A 14,094-nucleotide genomic window follows, 5' to 3' on the forward strand; every position below is an offset into this window, starting at 1 on the left:
CAATATTAGCATTTTACCTCTATTCTTAATGCTTGTTATGGTTTGTTATTGAGAAATACTTTCATAGCTTGATTTTAGGATGGGATTGTGATTTAACAATACTCTCTTTATCTTGATTTGTGGTATAACATCCGTTAACCCTTGGAGTTAGTAATAGGATGAGGGTTATTGGTTATCTTTGGGCCATTAAGCTTAAAACAAGTTTCTTTGTCAAATTTACAAGGAATTGACATTTAATGGAAGAACTTAGGTCTTTTCAGCTAAGAAATTAGGGATTAAAATATTGTTTTTGAACCATGATCGATATTAACATTGAATCTCAAGTTGGGTATTATGTTTTAGTGTAAAGAGAGTTAGGTTTGGTGAAAGTCTAGCTCGGCAAACTTTGTCATTTGTCTTTTGTTTGCTTTTGACGTGTTCTTATCTAAAAATCTCAAAAATATTTTAAAAATCCTAAGGAATTGTTTTGTTTGTTAGTTTGGATAGTAAAAATTTGTGAATTTGCCAAGTATTTCGCAAGTCCTCATGGGAACAATATTTTTTACTTATCGAATATTACTTAATGACTTGATATACTTGTCAATGAGTCAACAAACACCTAGAAAGAGAATAAAAAATATAGGTATGATAGAATTTTTTATGTGATAGGAAGCGAGATAAAGAGAAATGAAAAACATTGATAGAATGTTTAAAATAAGAAGATCTTTGTATATCATTACTCATCTTATAAACTCGACAGCAAACATCTAACTTAGAAATCCTTATTCTTCTAGAGATACAATCTTAAAAAGTTCCCAAATGAGAAACCTAAATTCGTAATTTACTCCCCCCCCATCTACATCTGGTTCTCATTTGAATGCATACACATGATTGAGACTCTGCATGTTTGTAAGAGTATTTTCAATAAAAAAAAAAAAAAGAATTTGTAATCAGTAGTTTAAGTCAATGAAAGCGAGTCTCTCAGGAGCCAGTCCTATCTTTTAAGGGGCATGAAACTACCAATTTCCTGATTAAAGTATCTGGTTTGTGCACGCAGTGTTGGCAACCGATGAGAAGTATAATGAAGCCATTTTTAGCACAGCCAATAGGCTAGTTGCTGCCATTGATGGACTTCCTGATCCTGGTTGGCCCAAATTTAAAGACAATAAACGCGAGTCTAACTTTAAATCTAGGGAAGAGACAGATGAGAAGTGTGGGCAATTCACTCTTGTAGTTGGAGGTTTGTTGGTCATTGCCTTTGTTGTTCCTATGGCACAATACTATGCTTATGTATCCAAAAAGTAAGAAAGTAATTATATAACAAAAAATGCTAACAACACACTCTAACAGAGTCTTTTGAACAACTCTTATTAGAAAATGCAAATTTGATGAATCTCACTTCTTATTTAATGATTATCTCTCTTTTTATTTTGTAAATTTCAAAAAGTGTATTAAGAAGATTGTGTTGCTAACATTCCTCTTATATAATAATTGGACTAGTCTTCGAAATCATTATTCTTTAAATTCTGATGTATGATGTGCAGTTATAACCAATGTCATGTTACACTTGGGCTCGAGAAAGTTGTAGAATAAGATCAGTGTTTTGGCCTGCAATTACAAATTTAATGCATTGGACTACCATATAAATTTCTGTGTATACTTGCTGCTTACTGTCATTTCAGAGTGATGTGTTATCATCGTACTGCAATATTATTGACATTAACCGTGTATACAACTGAAATTTTAAAAAAGACAATGTAGAGCATATACCAAATGTGTGTATCCCAAAAGGCCCTCTTAGATAGTATATGCATACAAATGAACCATGAAGTCTGAATGTGTTCAATTACCAATCCTTGAACATTATCACACAGACCATGTTACCATGCCAATGGGACCAATCATTAAAACATATTCATTAGTAAGAGCTTGACTGTCATTCAAAGTTACAATCAGCTATTGCTTTCACGATACCGTAAAGAATCAAATAATAATAACAATAAATATAATGGGGTATTTAAAACTTGAGCTTAAGTAGGAATGGCATTTTGTCTGAGAAAGGAGGGTCCGAGTACTTTCCAGTGAGAATTTGTGATGCTACATATTGATTTGCAGTCTCAGTGTAATGAATCCCATCCCAGCTTATGTACTCACTGCTATCATTACAAGCTTTTGCTGTAATTGTGGTTCCGTTGAAGGTCTTTGTTTCCCCACAGGAAACTCGACTGTCATAGTTTAGTGGTGGACCTCCGTATCCACAACAAGCCATAATAGGTTGTTCAAATCCTGCAAACATGTAATTACACAAATTAGCTGTTTTTCCTCCCCACAAATACTGTTATGATAGATCATATAATAGAGGTAAATTGGTTATTATGGCTGATAGCCTGATACAGAGTTCTTAATTAGCCAATAGATTGGACACGCTTCTAGCATTGCTAATTACTGTAATGTATATTTGCTACAATCACTGGTTTGATCAACGGGGAAAAAGTAGGAGGCTCCTAAGAAAACAAAGCGGCAGAGATCAACAAAGATAAATTTCCAGGAATAGTTATACAATATGCAAGGAAATCAATCTTAGATATTGTTGCTTTGCCAGATCAAGTGAAGAAGATGGGGTGTGGAAAGTTGTATCTATAAAACAGGTGTTGCATGACCCTCAGGCCTCAGCACAAGTGACAATTGACGACAAAGCTATCTGAGAAAATTTTAATTTACGGATTTTAACATCTAAAGCTCTTTTTAAACGGTAATTATCCAAAGGCAAGGCAAAAGCAATGAAATAGGTAGAATTGAAAGATGGCAAATAAATAAAAATTACTCAGAGATACTAACCGTATCTAGAATAGTTTGCAATGAGGCTTGATTTTATAGTGAAGATATCAACGTATGTGACATTTGAATCTGGATATTGGCCCTGCAATTTAGTACAGAGAGCACGTAGCTGTAGGTTAAAGGTTTTAGCAGCTTGGTTGTGTGAACTAACACACCCTAGTCCGTCAAGCTTTGATGAATCAGTTCCAAATTTGGCTATATTCTGAGGCAAGCATCCGAGAGGACCTGTATTGTGTATCCAGAAATATCTAGCCCCCTGGTCATAGAGATTCTAGTAAACAAATAACAAAGAGTTAGAACTCCCTTTTGTTAATCTAGGTAAAACTGTGTATGTAATTGTAACCAATGGAATTCATTAATTCAAGAAAGTTTTGGAATAAAATTTCCCAAGCATAATATAAAAATAGAAGCAGATAATTTGACACCAACCTTTATTCCCTTTTCAAGTTCTAAAAGAATTGTGGGAATTGACGCAAGTATTTGGTCCAATGTTTTTGAATAAAATGCTCCAGCGAGATCATTCTGGCCAATGTCAAACATGTACAATCCCTTCTCAAAAATATTTTCATCTGGGACGTACTTATCAAATTTCCTGCCTGAAACATTGTGATAATTTTTTTTTGAACATGAATGAATGAGTTATGAGACATACAGCAAACTACTCCTCTGAAGTAGTAATGCGAGTTTGAAAACATTAATTAGATAAATGTAGGAGAGGATAAAACTTAGATGCAGTTTCATACGCTACTTTTAGTGTTGTTCTCCAATCAGAATTAGAGTTCCATCTGAGTAATCCGTATAATAAAGGTTTTCATTAAAGATCAACATAGATTGCCGAGGTGAAATTTCAATTCTAATGGAAGAATAACACTATGAAACTGTATGTAAATTTTGTCCTTCAGTAGAGACCTTTAGCGATCAATTCAAGGGCCCGAGCTTTGAATCGGAGGAACTGAGACACCTGAACCCCAAAGGAGAAGGGGCAGAGGGATGATGCAGTGGCTGGAAGTATAGTTGCAGCTGCTGCGGCAAAGTTGCTTCCCTTCCTAAAATTTGGCAAACCCAACGAATCCAGATAGGCATTTAGGAATGGCAAGTCCATAGCATCCACTGCAATAAAAAACCAAGAACAGATGGAGCAATAAGTGCAAAAGTTGTTTATATGGGAGAGGGAGATATAATAATCTACTTGGAAACAGGAATGTGAAGGAGGATAAAGATCATGTGGGCAGTGACAAAAAGAGGTTATGGAGATTTATTACTAAGGAAATCGATGATGAGACGGCCATCAGAGTATCTCCCCGATGGTTTTTGGAAGTAAGTTTGTCCATTTGGTGGGTAAAGGCTCTCAAAAGAAGCGGCAATAAGAGCACCAGTATCAGAATTTGAATCACCAAAGTTAAAAACTGCTGGAAAATCCAAGTGGAAGGATTTGGCACAAGGCATGCAGATGGCAATGACGGTAAGAATTCGAAGGATACATATGTTGGAGGCCATGGCTATTGACTATTACTGTACGGAGAGGTTTTAAGCCTTCCGGCTTTGCTTGTGTTTCAAACATCTGCAAATAGTTAGTTTTCCACCTGTCGTTTGGTGCGTATAACTTGTAGTGGAAGTAAGTCATTCTTTTATTCAATCACAATAATAATCTAATAATAAATCAAAATTACTAAATATCAGGTGGAAGGTAAAAATATAACATTAAATTAAAGAATTTAATTTTTATACACTGTCACATCTACCAATTAAATTATGTTAAATATAAATTTTAGAGTAACTACTAAAAAAACCAAATTTTAGAAGTTAATTTATACATTTTTTACTTTAAGAGAATCAAATTTAACTTTTTTACACTATTATTCAATTTTGTATTGATACATTATCTAAACAATTTATTTCTCATATAAATACGAGTATTATCAAATTACTCAATGATGTAATAATATGTTAATGGACAATAACGTTAAAATATACTAAACCAAAATTAAATTTTGTAAAGCCGAAAGTCAAACCATTTTCTTAAAGGGTAACTAACTAAATATTGACAATGTGGCAAAAAGTTGAAGGGGAAGCAAATGTTAAAATGAATAATCAACCGTTCAATCCCCTAAAAAATTGATGCATGTTAGGAGGCTAGTTTGTTCGCGACGAAAATAAAGATGCCGGAAACTATTTATCCTCTAGTACTTTAGCTTATTTCTTCTTAGCGTGTGATATAATAAGTATTTTGCCTATTTATTTATATTTATATTCGTGCTTAAAAGCTTGCTGAGTAATGATTGTGGCAATAACTATAAATAGTATAATTTCAGGGGATAATTAAAAATTACTTAGGAAGTCCACTATGAGACGGCCATCGCAGAATCTCCCGGATGGAATTTTGAAGTAGTCCTGTCCATTAGGTGGGGCAACCTGAAAGCCCAACCCTGCAGCAAGTTCTCCTGTGTCCGAATTTGAATCACCGAAGTTGAAAACTGCTGGATATTTGAACTCGACCGAATTTGCCATAGCCAAACACATGGAAAATAAGACAAATTGAAGAATTACATTCTTGGAAGCCATGGCACGTAGTTTTCACTTGTGTCCAATGGAACCAACTACCAACTAGATAGGCTGCACCAATTATAGCTCTGTATACACTGTCACAATGGAAAATGATTCCATGCCTTTTATATGTGCACGCTCAGTTGGTTGCTTCGAATAGCTAACGTGAAGTCTTACCTAAAAAACAATTAATAAAACCCTTGCTTTAGATGGTGGAAAAGCAACTGAAAGCCAAAAGGAAAACGTTCCTTGAGTTACCATGATATCCTTATATTATTACTGTCAACTGCTATTATATTAACCCATATGCGAATTATCATTTATTTTAATCACTCTACCAATACTTTTCATTTTTCTCAATCTTTTCCTTTCTACCACATCATAAATCCTATTATTCTTTCTTCTTCTTTCCTTTCTCTAGGTGTTGAATAAGTTATTAGGTGTTCATCAAAGATTTTCCTTAACTGATTAAATTAACGCAAGCCAGTGAGTGCGAGTCCTAAGTACTTCCCTTTTTTGAGAGCTAAACTCATACTACTAATCACTTGCCCCGGAGAGTTTGTACTGAAAAAATAAAATAAAAATCTGTCCAGGAGAGGGAAAAAGAACGCTGGGAAAACGATAGAAAAGGTCACGGAAACTTGAGAAAGCATTAATACAAAAGCAAGGAGATGGTTTATTCTTGACGGATTGCACGCTTGTGGCTTGACTTGCATCTCCACGGAATTGTGTTGCTTCACCTCGTAATCTTCTGGTACCCACCGTGAACATTTACTCTTCGCAATAAGGGCCAATGGCAAGTTGTTTCCCTTCTGTTCAAACATTCCTGCATAGTTTATACGCAGATTACAGCGCCCGGATCCATCGCAGTCCAAATAACTGCAACAAATGACGTGAGCAACATAGAACCTTAGATCTACCTTCATATATCGAAGGCTCATGTTGCACGTTATTGATTGAATGTTGTGTCTTATAAGGAATCCAGTTCCAGATTACATTGCATATAGTGCACAAATCACAGCCAGGAAATCCAATGCCTCTCTCTTACCCTACGATTAAGCTGTAAAGCTATTGCGCACCACAGTAAAAACCAAGACGTATTAGAGTAGTCCAAATGGTTCGTGTCATGCTAAGCTATCGATACCTATTTTTAGGCTAGTCGTGAATGCAAGGATCTAGTGCAAAAACGATGACATTGTAATCATGGTGGAATTAAATCATGATCTGGTTGAATCCATTGGAGACGTTTCAGAAGACAGACATCTATGCCAAATTATTATTCATATAAAACAATTGTTGGGTAATTGTGATCAATGGCCTGAATGCGTGAAGTTTAGAAATCAGCCTTGTCAACATATGTTATGCTATTAGTCATCCCCCGAACTGTCCAGCAATAAGTCAATTACCCAGCCTTTTGATGGTATTTAAATGCCGGCAAGGCATGATATATTTTTTTAATCCTTAAGACAAGGCATGATATATGAATGAACAGTTACTGCAGTTGTCTTGGAGAAGTGTAACCCAAAAAGTTAAAGAAAGTCAGGATACCTGAAACCATATTTTGAAAAATCGATCTATTCTCTGCTCCCTTGTAGAACAGAGATTCCATGGAGGCATCAACTTTGGCCTTGAGAATGCTATTCTCCCCTTTAAGCTGTAAAATTACATGTGCAACAAAATAAACATGGTATATTATTCATATAAAGTATGGTTGGTAGTAAAGTTTCAAAGAAAAAGGGAAAATATAATTTTTATTTTTTAGAGTAAAAGAGTTATATGTATTATGTTTGTAAAATTAAACAAAGAATTAAGGAATTTAGTTTATTATTCTATTAATTCTTTCTTGCTTATTCACTCTTTAACCAAACTTAGCGATATTCTCGTAAACAAAAAGGGCCCGAAAGGTTCAAAGTGACTAAGACAGTATTATCTACAGTGAGATAAAGATGCACATTTTTATCGTACCTCATCAACAGTAGCTGTAAGCTTTTCCATGGCGGCTTGTAGTGAGGATATCGCCTGTAAGGTGAGGTCTTCTATGTCTGACTCCTCTTCTACTGATGAAGGATCAAAGAGAATGCCTTCTTGTATCAGCAATTCCTCTTGTAACATCACATCTTCAACATTCAATTTCTCCCTCAACTGTATCAAAATACTAGTACGTTTTATTACTAATTCTAATTACAATACAAGGGGATTCTACAACAATATTCTCACCTTTTTCAAAACTCTAGCTCTTGACTCGTCGCCAGATGGAGAGGAAGTACTGAAACTTGTGTCGCATTTTTTCTCCACTGTAGTTTACACGAGGCAACGCCTTTGTATGTTTCGCCCTGCAAACAACATTCAACACAATATCCCACAACAGAACAAGGATCGTCACTAGAAACACATTAAAAAATAGAGTATTTTTTATTTTCGTTCGATATTGTAAGGATTAAAACAAAATTATTTTTTATAAGGAGGCAAATAAAAAAAAAAGTGGAATTATGGGAAAAAAATATTTAAGAAAAAAATAAATCTCACTTGCAATTAGCAAATAAACACCTCGCTTGGTCTATCAAAATTATGGAAAACTCAATGTTGTTACTATTTTAAGCCTATTTAATCCCAGCAAGATCGACAACGTCAACTCGTAGCTGTGCAAGTGATTAGTTTTATTCCAAGCTAACATTTTTTCCCTCAAGTCAGAAATTCAGATTTCAATTATTTATCATACAATAAAAAGGTTCATTTGAAACTTGAAAGAAGTCATTTACAATTTTTTAAGCTTATTTTATAAAATATTTATATAAGCTTTTAGAAAAAAAGTTACGAAAATAACTTATATGTGTATAATTTAAGTTATTTCAATAAGCTTTGTAGAACAACTTTTGAAAACATCTTACAATTTGTATTACGAAAACAATTTAATTTTATTTCATTAAATTACTATGAAGATTCTTTGGATCACAAAAAATAGATTATGGTTTAGAATTTTAATTTTGTCATAATCAGAATTAATTTAAAACTATAGATTTCATGCTAGGGTCTGTGTCATGTAAAGAATTAAGATGTAAGCTTAATTTTATTTTTTCAATTTTATTGTTTGCATATAAGATTTAAAATTTTAAAACTGAATTAATTACAAATTTCTTATTAACATTTTAATTAATTTAGCAATAATTAAATATTTTAAATATAATATTATTAAAATAATTTTAAAATTTTAAAATAATAATTTCATTGAACTAGTTATTATTTTAACACTTTATTTTATATTATGGATGGTTATCATTGTGTGCGGAGTTTGCTAAAAACAAGTTCATGACAATTAAATAAGATTAGATTGATTTGAGTCTTTTTTTGATAAAAAAAAAAAATGATCTTCAACCTTAACCAAATTAATAATATTTCGTTAATTTTACCTCAAATAATCAAATGCTTTCATGGATGGGGACACCGAAACGAAGAGTGGACAGACTCTCGGATGCATTAAAAGCGCAGGGTGAGCAACAACAGAGTAATGCAGTTCTAGCATTTCCTCCTGCGAATAAGAAATAGTACCACGTTTGGGATACAGATTTGGTGAACAATGGGTATTATTTGATAGACTATAAAAGGGGGAGGGTGGACTAACAAGTTCATCCTGAAGAATTCGAGTGAGCTTGGAATCACGATAAGGGATATGGCTTGCTTTTCCTTGCAAACCACACGTAATAGAATTTATTACATTTCCCAGAGCAGACAAGGATTTGTTAATGGTCTTAGCTTCCTCCAGAACTCTTCCTTCAGCACCTGTTTCCTCCACTTTCTCTGACCCAGCCAAGTCCACTAGAATTAGTTTTCCGGACCTCATTCTGTTCAAAGTCTCAGTGTTTAAGAATGATGCAAAAGTAGTACCACAGATTTAGGAAGAATCATGACCTTTTATCTCTGGAAAATTCTTGCAGAATTGTGAATATATAAATGCAGTGACTTCTGCTGCTGGCCACGTTCATTTCTACATGTTTTGTTTAGGATGGTTGCAGAAAGCAAGTGACGTTCCTAGTTCCTATCACTACTTTTCCTCCCTCAAGAAAACAGGGAATTTACCCTAGTCTATTATAAGTTTAACTATATAATGAAAATACTGAACGGTAGGCTAAGGGAGTCAAAGCAGGTACGGGTCTCACCAACTGCCCGGATAGCTATCCCCCTCTACATATTTGAGATCAGAATTAGAAGCCAATATACATTTTAAAATCAAACCAAAAAATGCTATTCAACTAGTTTATTCTTACAGATAGGTTTTGCAATGCTTCAGCAGGGTCCAGTACAGTGATCTGAAGGAAAAACTCAAAAGGTCCTGTTAGTACTATATGTCAATAATTGAATAAGATAAGAATCACCATTTTTTTTTTTTTGGTGAAACAAATATAAGGTTCCCATAAAAACAGCTCACCTCTGTAACACCAGGCAACATTATTCCTCGCAACTTAATCTCCTTAATTTGTATATTATCTTTTGATAAATCAAAATAGGTCCCTAAATAAGAGGATAGAGTTATTCTGAAGACTCTTCAAAAATCCAAATTCAAATCAAAACTAGCTTTTCCAACAAAGTTAAGAAATTTTCCAATCATAAACCGATAGAGTATGCTCTAAGTGCATATATAAGGGGGGGGGGGGGGGGGGGGAGATACATTCTTTTTCCATGTAGATTTCAAGCTGGACAAATCATAAACAAAATCAGAAAATAATTACTATAACCAGATGATTTTGTCAGTCTGATGTGGTTTCAATTAGTAAGTGTCTCAGTACCATTGACAATTTAATTTGAATATGTTTTCTCTTCATCCAAAGAATTTAAGGATTCAAAAATTCCTTCTACAACTCTTGGAAGCAGCCCCTTCTTCTGTTCATCAAATTCAAGTATACCAGGTGCCACTTCAGAGAAGTAGTTATTTACATTGCTGTATTTTAAGTTTTACAAGATCATTTTAGGATACTTTTAAGGTGATAATTTTCCACCTCCATACTATATGTCTTCCCAGCTCCAGTCTGCAATTAATTGTAGAAAAACGAAACATTTAATCAATTACAGTCCAAAGGAAAATGAATTCATGAATAGGGGCATTTCTTAGCTAATGCCAAGGATCATATTCAGCGAAGCTCCTACGATGCAGTATCTCTTGTAATTTTTCACAACTCCCGACACACACGTAGCTGCCTTGTATGAGGAGAAAAACCACATATGTCCTCGCATGCATGATTTGAAACTTTAACATAAAGAAGCAAAAAGCTTATGGCAAACTGGGGACACCTTGTGATATTTTACCTGGCCATAAGTGATTATTGTCCCATTGATTGCATCAACAACATCTGTTTCAATTATGGTAATACATACAAAATGTATAACGTGCTATCAGTAAAAAATAAATCTATAGTTAAGGCAAGTGCTATTTCCCCCATTTTCATTGTTAAGAAACATTCCAGATTTTTTTAATTTTGATTGTAGGACCGTGCAGACATGTATTAACATTAAACAATCTATAAGGATTACAAAATTCATATAACTGAAGTTGATGCACTATTTGGCGGTAATGAAGCTGTCATTTCATAAGGAAGCAAAAGCCATTCAAATTAAGGAAGATTTCCATCTTTGCATTGCATTATTAACTGATTGACATATAAATTTGTAGTGAGAATTCCGTAGTTTTTACCTCTAATCACGGGAAGAGCTAGGAACTGATACACATCAGCTTGCTCAGATTGTTCGTAGAACACTATATCAAAGCTAAACACGAATTCTTCATCCTTTTCATCCTGACCAAAATTAATTCAAGAGGCTATTCATCGTAATGTGTGATGCACTCTTAGTTTTATAGTGATGAATTTCACAGCTCCAGGGTAAATAATGAACTAAAGGAAAAACTAATAGATGCTTAATCAGACATATGAAAACCTTGAAAAAGAAAGTTTCGGTGTCTATGCACCGAATGCAGAAAGAGTCATGGCCATTTTGCTTCTCTTTTGAGTTCAAAAGCCTAGAGCGTGCCCACACTGTAATATTTGACCTGATATTTCACCGCAAACAGTACTTCGCCGCAATTGTTGATTTAAACCTGTCGATGGAAGAGCTATTTATACGTAAAATAAAAAATCGGAGGATGATTTAGAAGCTCGCTGAAAATTTAAAACAGATATAAGTTGTTTTTCACATAACTTCGATCTGATGTTAGGTTTCTCGATTAGCTGAAGAAAAATGAAAATCAAGACGAGAAATTTTGAAGCTATCAAGTTTTCCAATAAAAATGAGCATCTACTCCAAGAATCGGTTATTTCATCAGGCATTTTTCCACATTTTCAATTCAAATTCATTGCATTAGAAGAGAGCACATGACCGTAGTGGACTTTCTCGAAGCTTCCTTGTTCCTAAACAGCGTTTTCGGATGCAATCAGAAATAAATTCGAAAACACGTTAACAGACAAAGTTGTTCGGAAGTTGAATAATCGTGGTTAAGCATGAGCATGAGGCAATCTTCTATCAAACGCAACGTCAATGATAATCTCACATTGTTAGGCCGCTTAGAAGCCTTTTTCTTCTTGCACTTTCTAGGCAACAAAACAGCATACAGTAAGAAAATCAATTCGAAAGGAACAATGAACATCATTCGTTGAAGGGAAAGGGAGAGAGAACCACCTTACCGATGGCGATGACGGAGAGCTTGCTCGTAGTGAAATGAAGTTTGCTTGATTTTGATGGCGGGAACCAAAATAAGGCAATATATATCTCTTCCTATGGTGGTTTGAGACTTGAAAGTGTAGAATGAAATTGATGGCAGTTAAATGGGCTTATATTTGGGTTGAGTTTATTTGGGAATTTTCTTCCTATGCCATACATAATTCTTCTACATTCAACCACTTTTTGAAAATTCCAAAGTTATCCATGTTAACTTCTTCTTCTAAGTTTGTTGATTATTTTTTTTCTTCATGCACCATTTAATCTTGTATCCTTTCGGCTGAGCTCCTCCTTTCGTCTTGTGGCTGGTTTGGTCGAGGTAGATTGTCACGGTGGTCGTTCACAACACATGGTTGTTTTCTTCATCTGCAACTTCAAATTCATTTTTTGTCGTAATAAACAAACGGATTGATAGACCAATACAAATTAACAATCCATATAATCTAGTGTAGAAGATTTTAAAATAAATTTCAATATGAAAGTTTTTTAAAATGAATAGATTTATTTATAAATAATTAGAATTATGTATGGTGTCGTTAGTTTGTCATTAAATTTTTTTAATGTTTTGTTAAGATGGACAAAGATTATTGAATATATGACAACATAATAAGTTTATATGGACGAAGACAATACATAAGAATCTGGTATGTTTGAAAATATTGATGGTTTTGATCCTTTCAATACTTCTTAGGTATTAATATGATTTTGTATTTTGTTAAAGTAAATGAATGTCTCTCGAAGACTAAACATGTGTTTTTCCTTTTGTAGGTGTCTACTATCCTTGATGATGTTCTGCATTAGATTCATTCTGTTATGTTTAATATTGATTTTGTGGCGATGATAATGAGGTTAGACACAAATAATGAAAAGAGAGGAAGGACTTTCATATTTCAAAACATTTTTTTCATTCTATTACTAAAAACTAACTAACAAATTAACTAATAAATCCTCCAAAACTTATTAAATGTAGCATATTTTAACAAATGTAATAAAAAAAATTAACATTAAATGATTAATCTAACAAACAAAAATACATCGATGGTGCCGTGGAGGAGGAGGGAATGAGGCATCAGTGACTAGTGTGGGGGAGAGATGGTGTATTTGACTTTTAAGTGAAGGATAATTTCATCTTTTCATTACACTTGTTGGGTGTAGAAAAAACTTGTATGGGTGTAGGAAGAATATCCTGTAGTTGATTAGAAGCCCAATTATAGGTTAAGATCAAGGGCTACCCAATTATGGCAGTTGCTTTCTGCACCTCACTAATTTCTTTCTGCACCAACTGATTTTTTTTTTGCCTTTTGATTGGGCAATCTTAAAAGTAGAAAAGGTGAAGGAAATCACCAATTTTTTTTAAAAAATTTAGTTGGAATAAGTTGAAAAAATAACCAATAACTATCTTTTTATTCCTATTTATTAGTTAATTGCAAAGGTAACATTTCCCCAAAAAAAAAATTACATTTATAACATTTAAATATTATTTGAACTTTTAACTATATAAATTATTTTTATGTCAAACTTTGGTGTTGTAGATTCTAAATTTGATTCCTATCATAAAAATTTACTAGATTGAATTTTATGCGTGCAAATTTGGTTTGATCCTATTGTTATAACACCATTTCTAAAGATCCTATATCTTAATTGATAATCATTTATGTATTTTTTTATTTGGCCCGTTGTACATTCTTAATTTAGTTCCTAAAAATATTAAGAATGTATAAGTATATTTACCATACTAAGAATAAGTACTAATAAAGATTGATCTAGTTTGTAAAGATCAGATTCATATTCCACAAAGATGTAAGATTTAAATTTTATTATCAATGTGACGATCTTATCATTAAATACTTATGTGGGTGTTAAATGAGCCTTAACCCATGTTCTGCCTGAAGAATTCTCAAGACCAAACTCACTTAAATTTCTACTACTAAAACAATTATACGAAAGATAAGTAAGGATTAACTGCCAAGGTAAGATTGTTAAAGACAACATTAGGATGACAAGGAACAAATCAACACATGTATAGGAGCT

At 33.5% G+C, this 14,094-nt stretch overlaps 2 protein-coding genes across 3 annotated transcripts; both read right to left on the bottom strand.

Annotated features, from left to right (window-relative positions):
• Positions 1–1,759: 1,759 nt before the first annotated feature.
• LOC100783310 (GDSL esterase/lipase At1g54790) lies at positions 1,760–5,472 on the bottom strand. 2 transcript variants are annotated; one of them, XM_003554618.5, is made up of 5 exons: positions 5,148–5,472; positions 3,727–3,927; positions 3,247–3,413; positions 2,818–3,088; positions 1,760–2,265 (listed from the first exon to the last, which is right to left on the bottom strand). In XM_003554618.5, the coding sequence occupies exons 1-5, from the start codon at positions 5,377–5,379 to the stop codon at positions 1,997–1,999; spliced, it is 1,140 nt and encodes a 379-aa protein (XP_003554666.1). In that variant the 5' UTR covers positions 5,380–5,472; the 3' UTR covers positions 1,760–1,996. The 2 variants fall into 2 exon arrangements, with proteins under 2 accessions (XP_003554666.1, XP_003554667.1); XM_003554619.5 differs by lacking the exon at positions 5,148–5,472 and adding an exon at positions 4,080–4,444.
• On the bottom strand, positions 5,394–11,992 carry LOC100812891 (kinesin-like protein KIN-1). The gene is given in 18 exon segments (XM_041012914.1): positions 5,394–5,538; positions 6,910–7,015; positions 7,327–7,503; positions 7,579–7,662; positions 7,664–7,697; positions 8,800–8,884; positions 8,977–9,200; positions 9,268–9,343; positions 9,507–9,540; positions 9,624–9,665; positions 9,785–9,867; positions 10,025–10,049; positions 10,143–10,157; positions 10,159–10,268; positions 10,331–10,382; positions 10,660–10,703; positions 11,045–11,147; positions 11,897–11,992. Coding segments are annotated over 18 exon segments (1,407 nt in total). The 3' UTR covers positions 5,394–5,521.
• Positions 11,993–14,094: the final 2,102 nt, after the last annotated feature.

This window comes from Glycine max, chromosome 19, assembly GCF_000004515.6.
Source record: "Glycine max cultivar Williams 82 chromosome 19, Glycine_max_v4.0, whole genome shotgun sequence".
NCBI classification, from domain to species: Eukaryota; Viridiplantae; Streptophyta; class Magnoliopsida; order Fabales; family Fabaceae; genus Glycine; species Glycine max.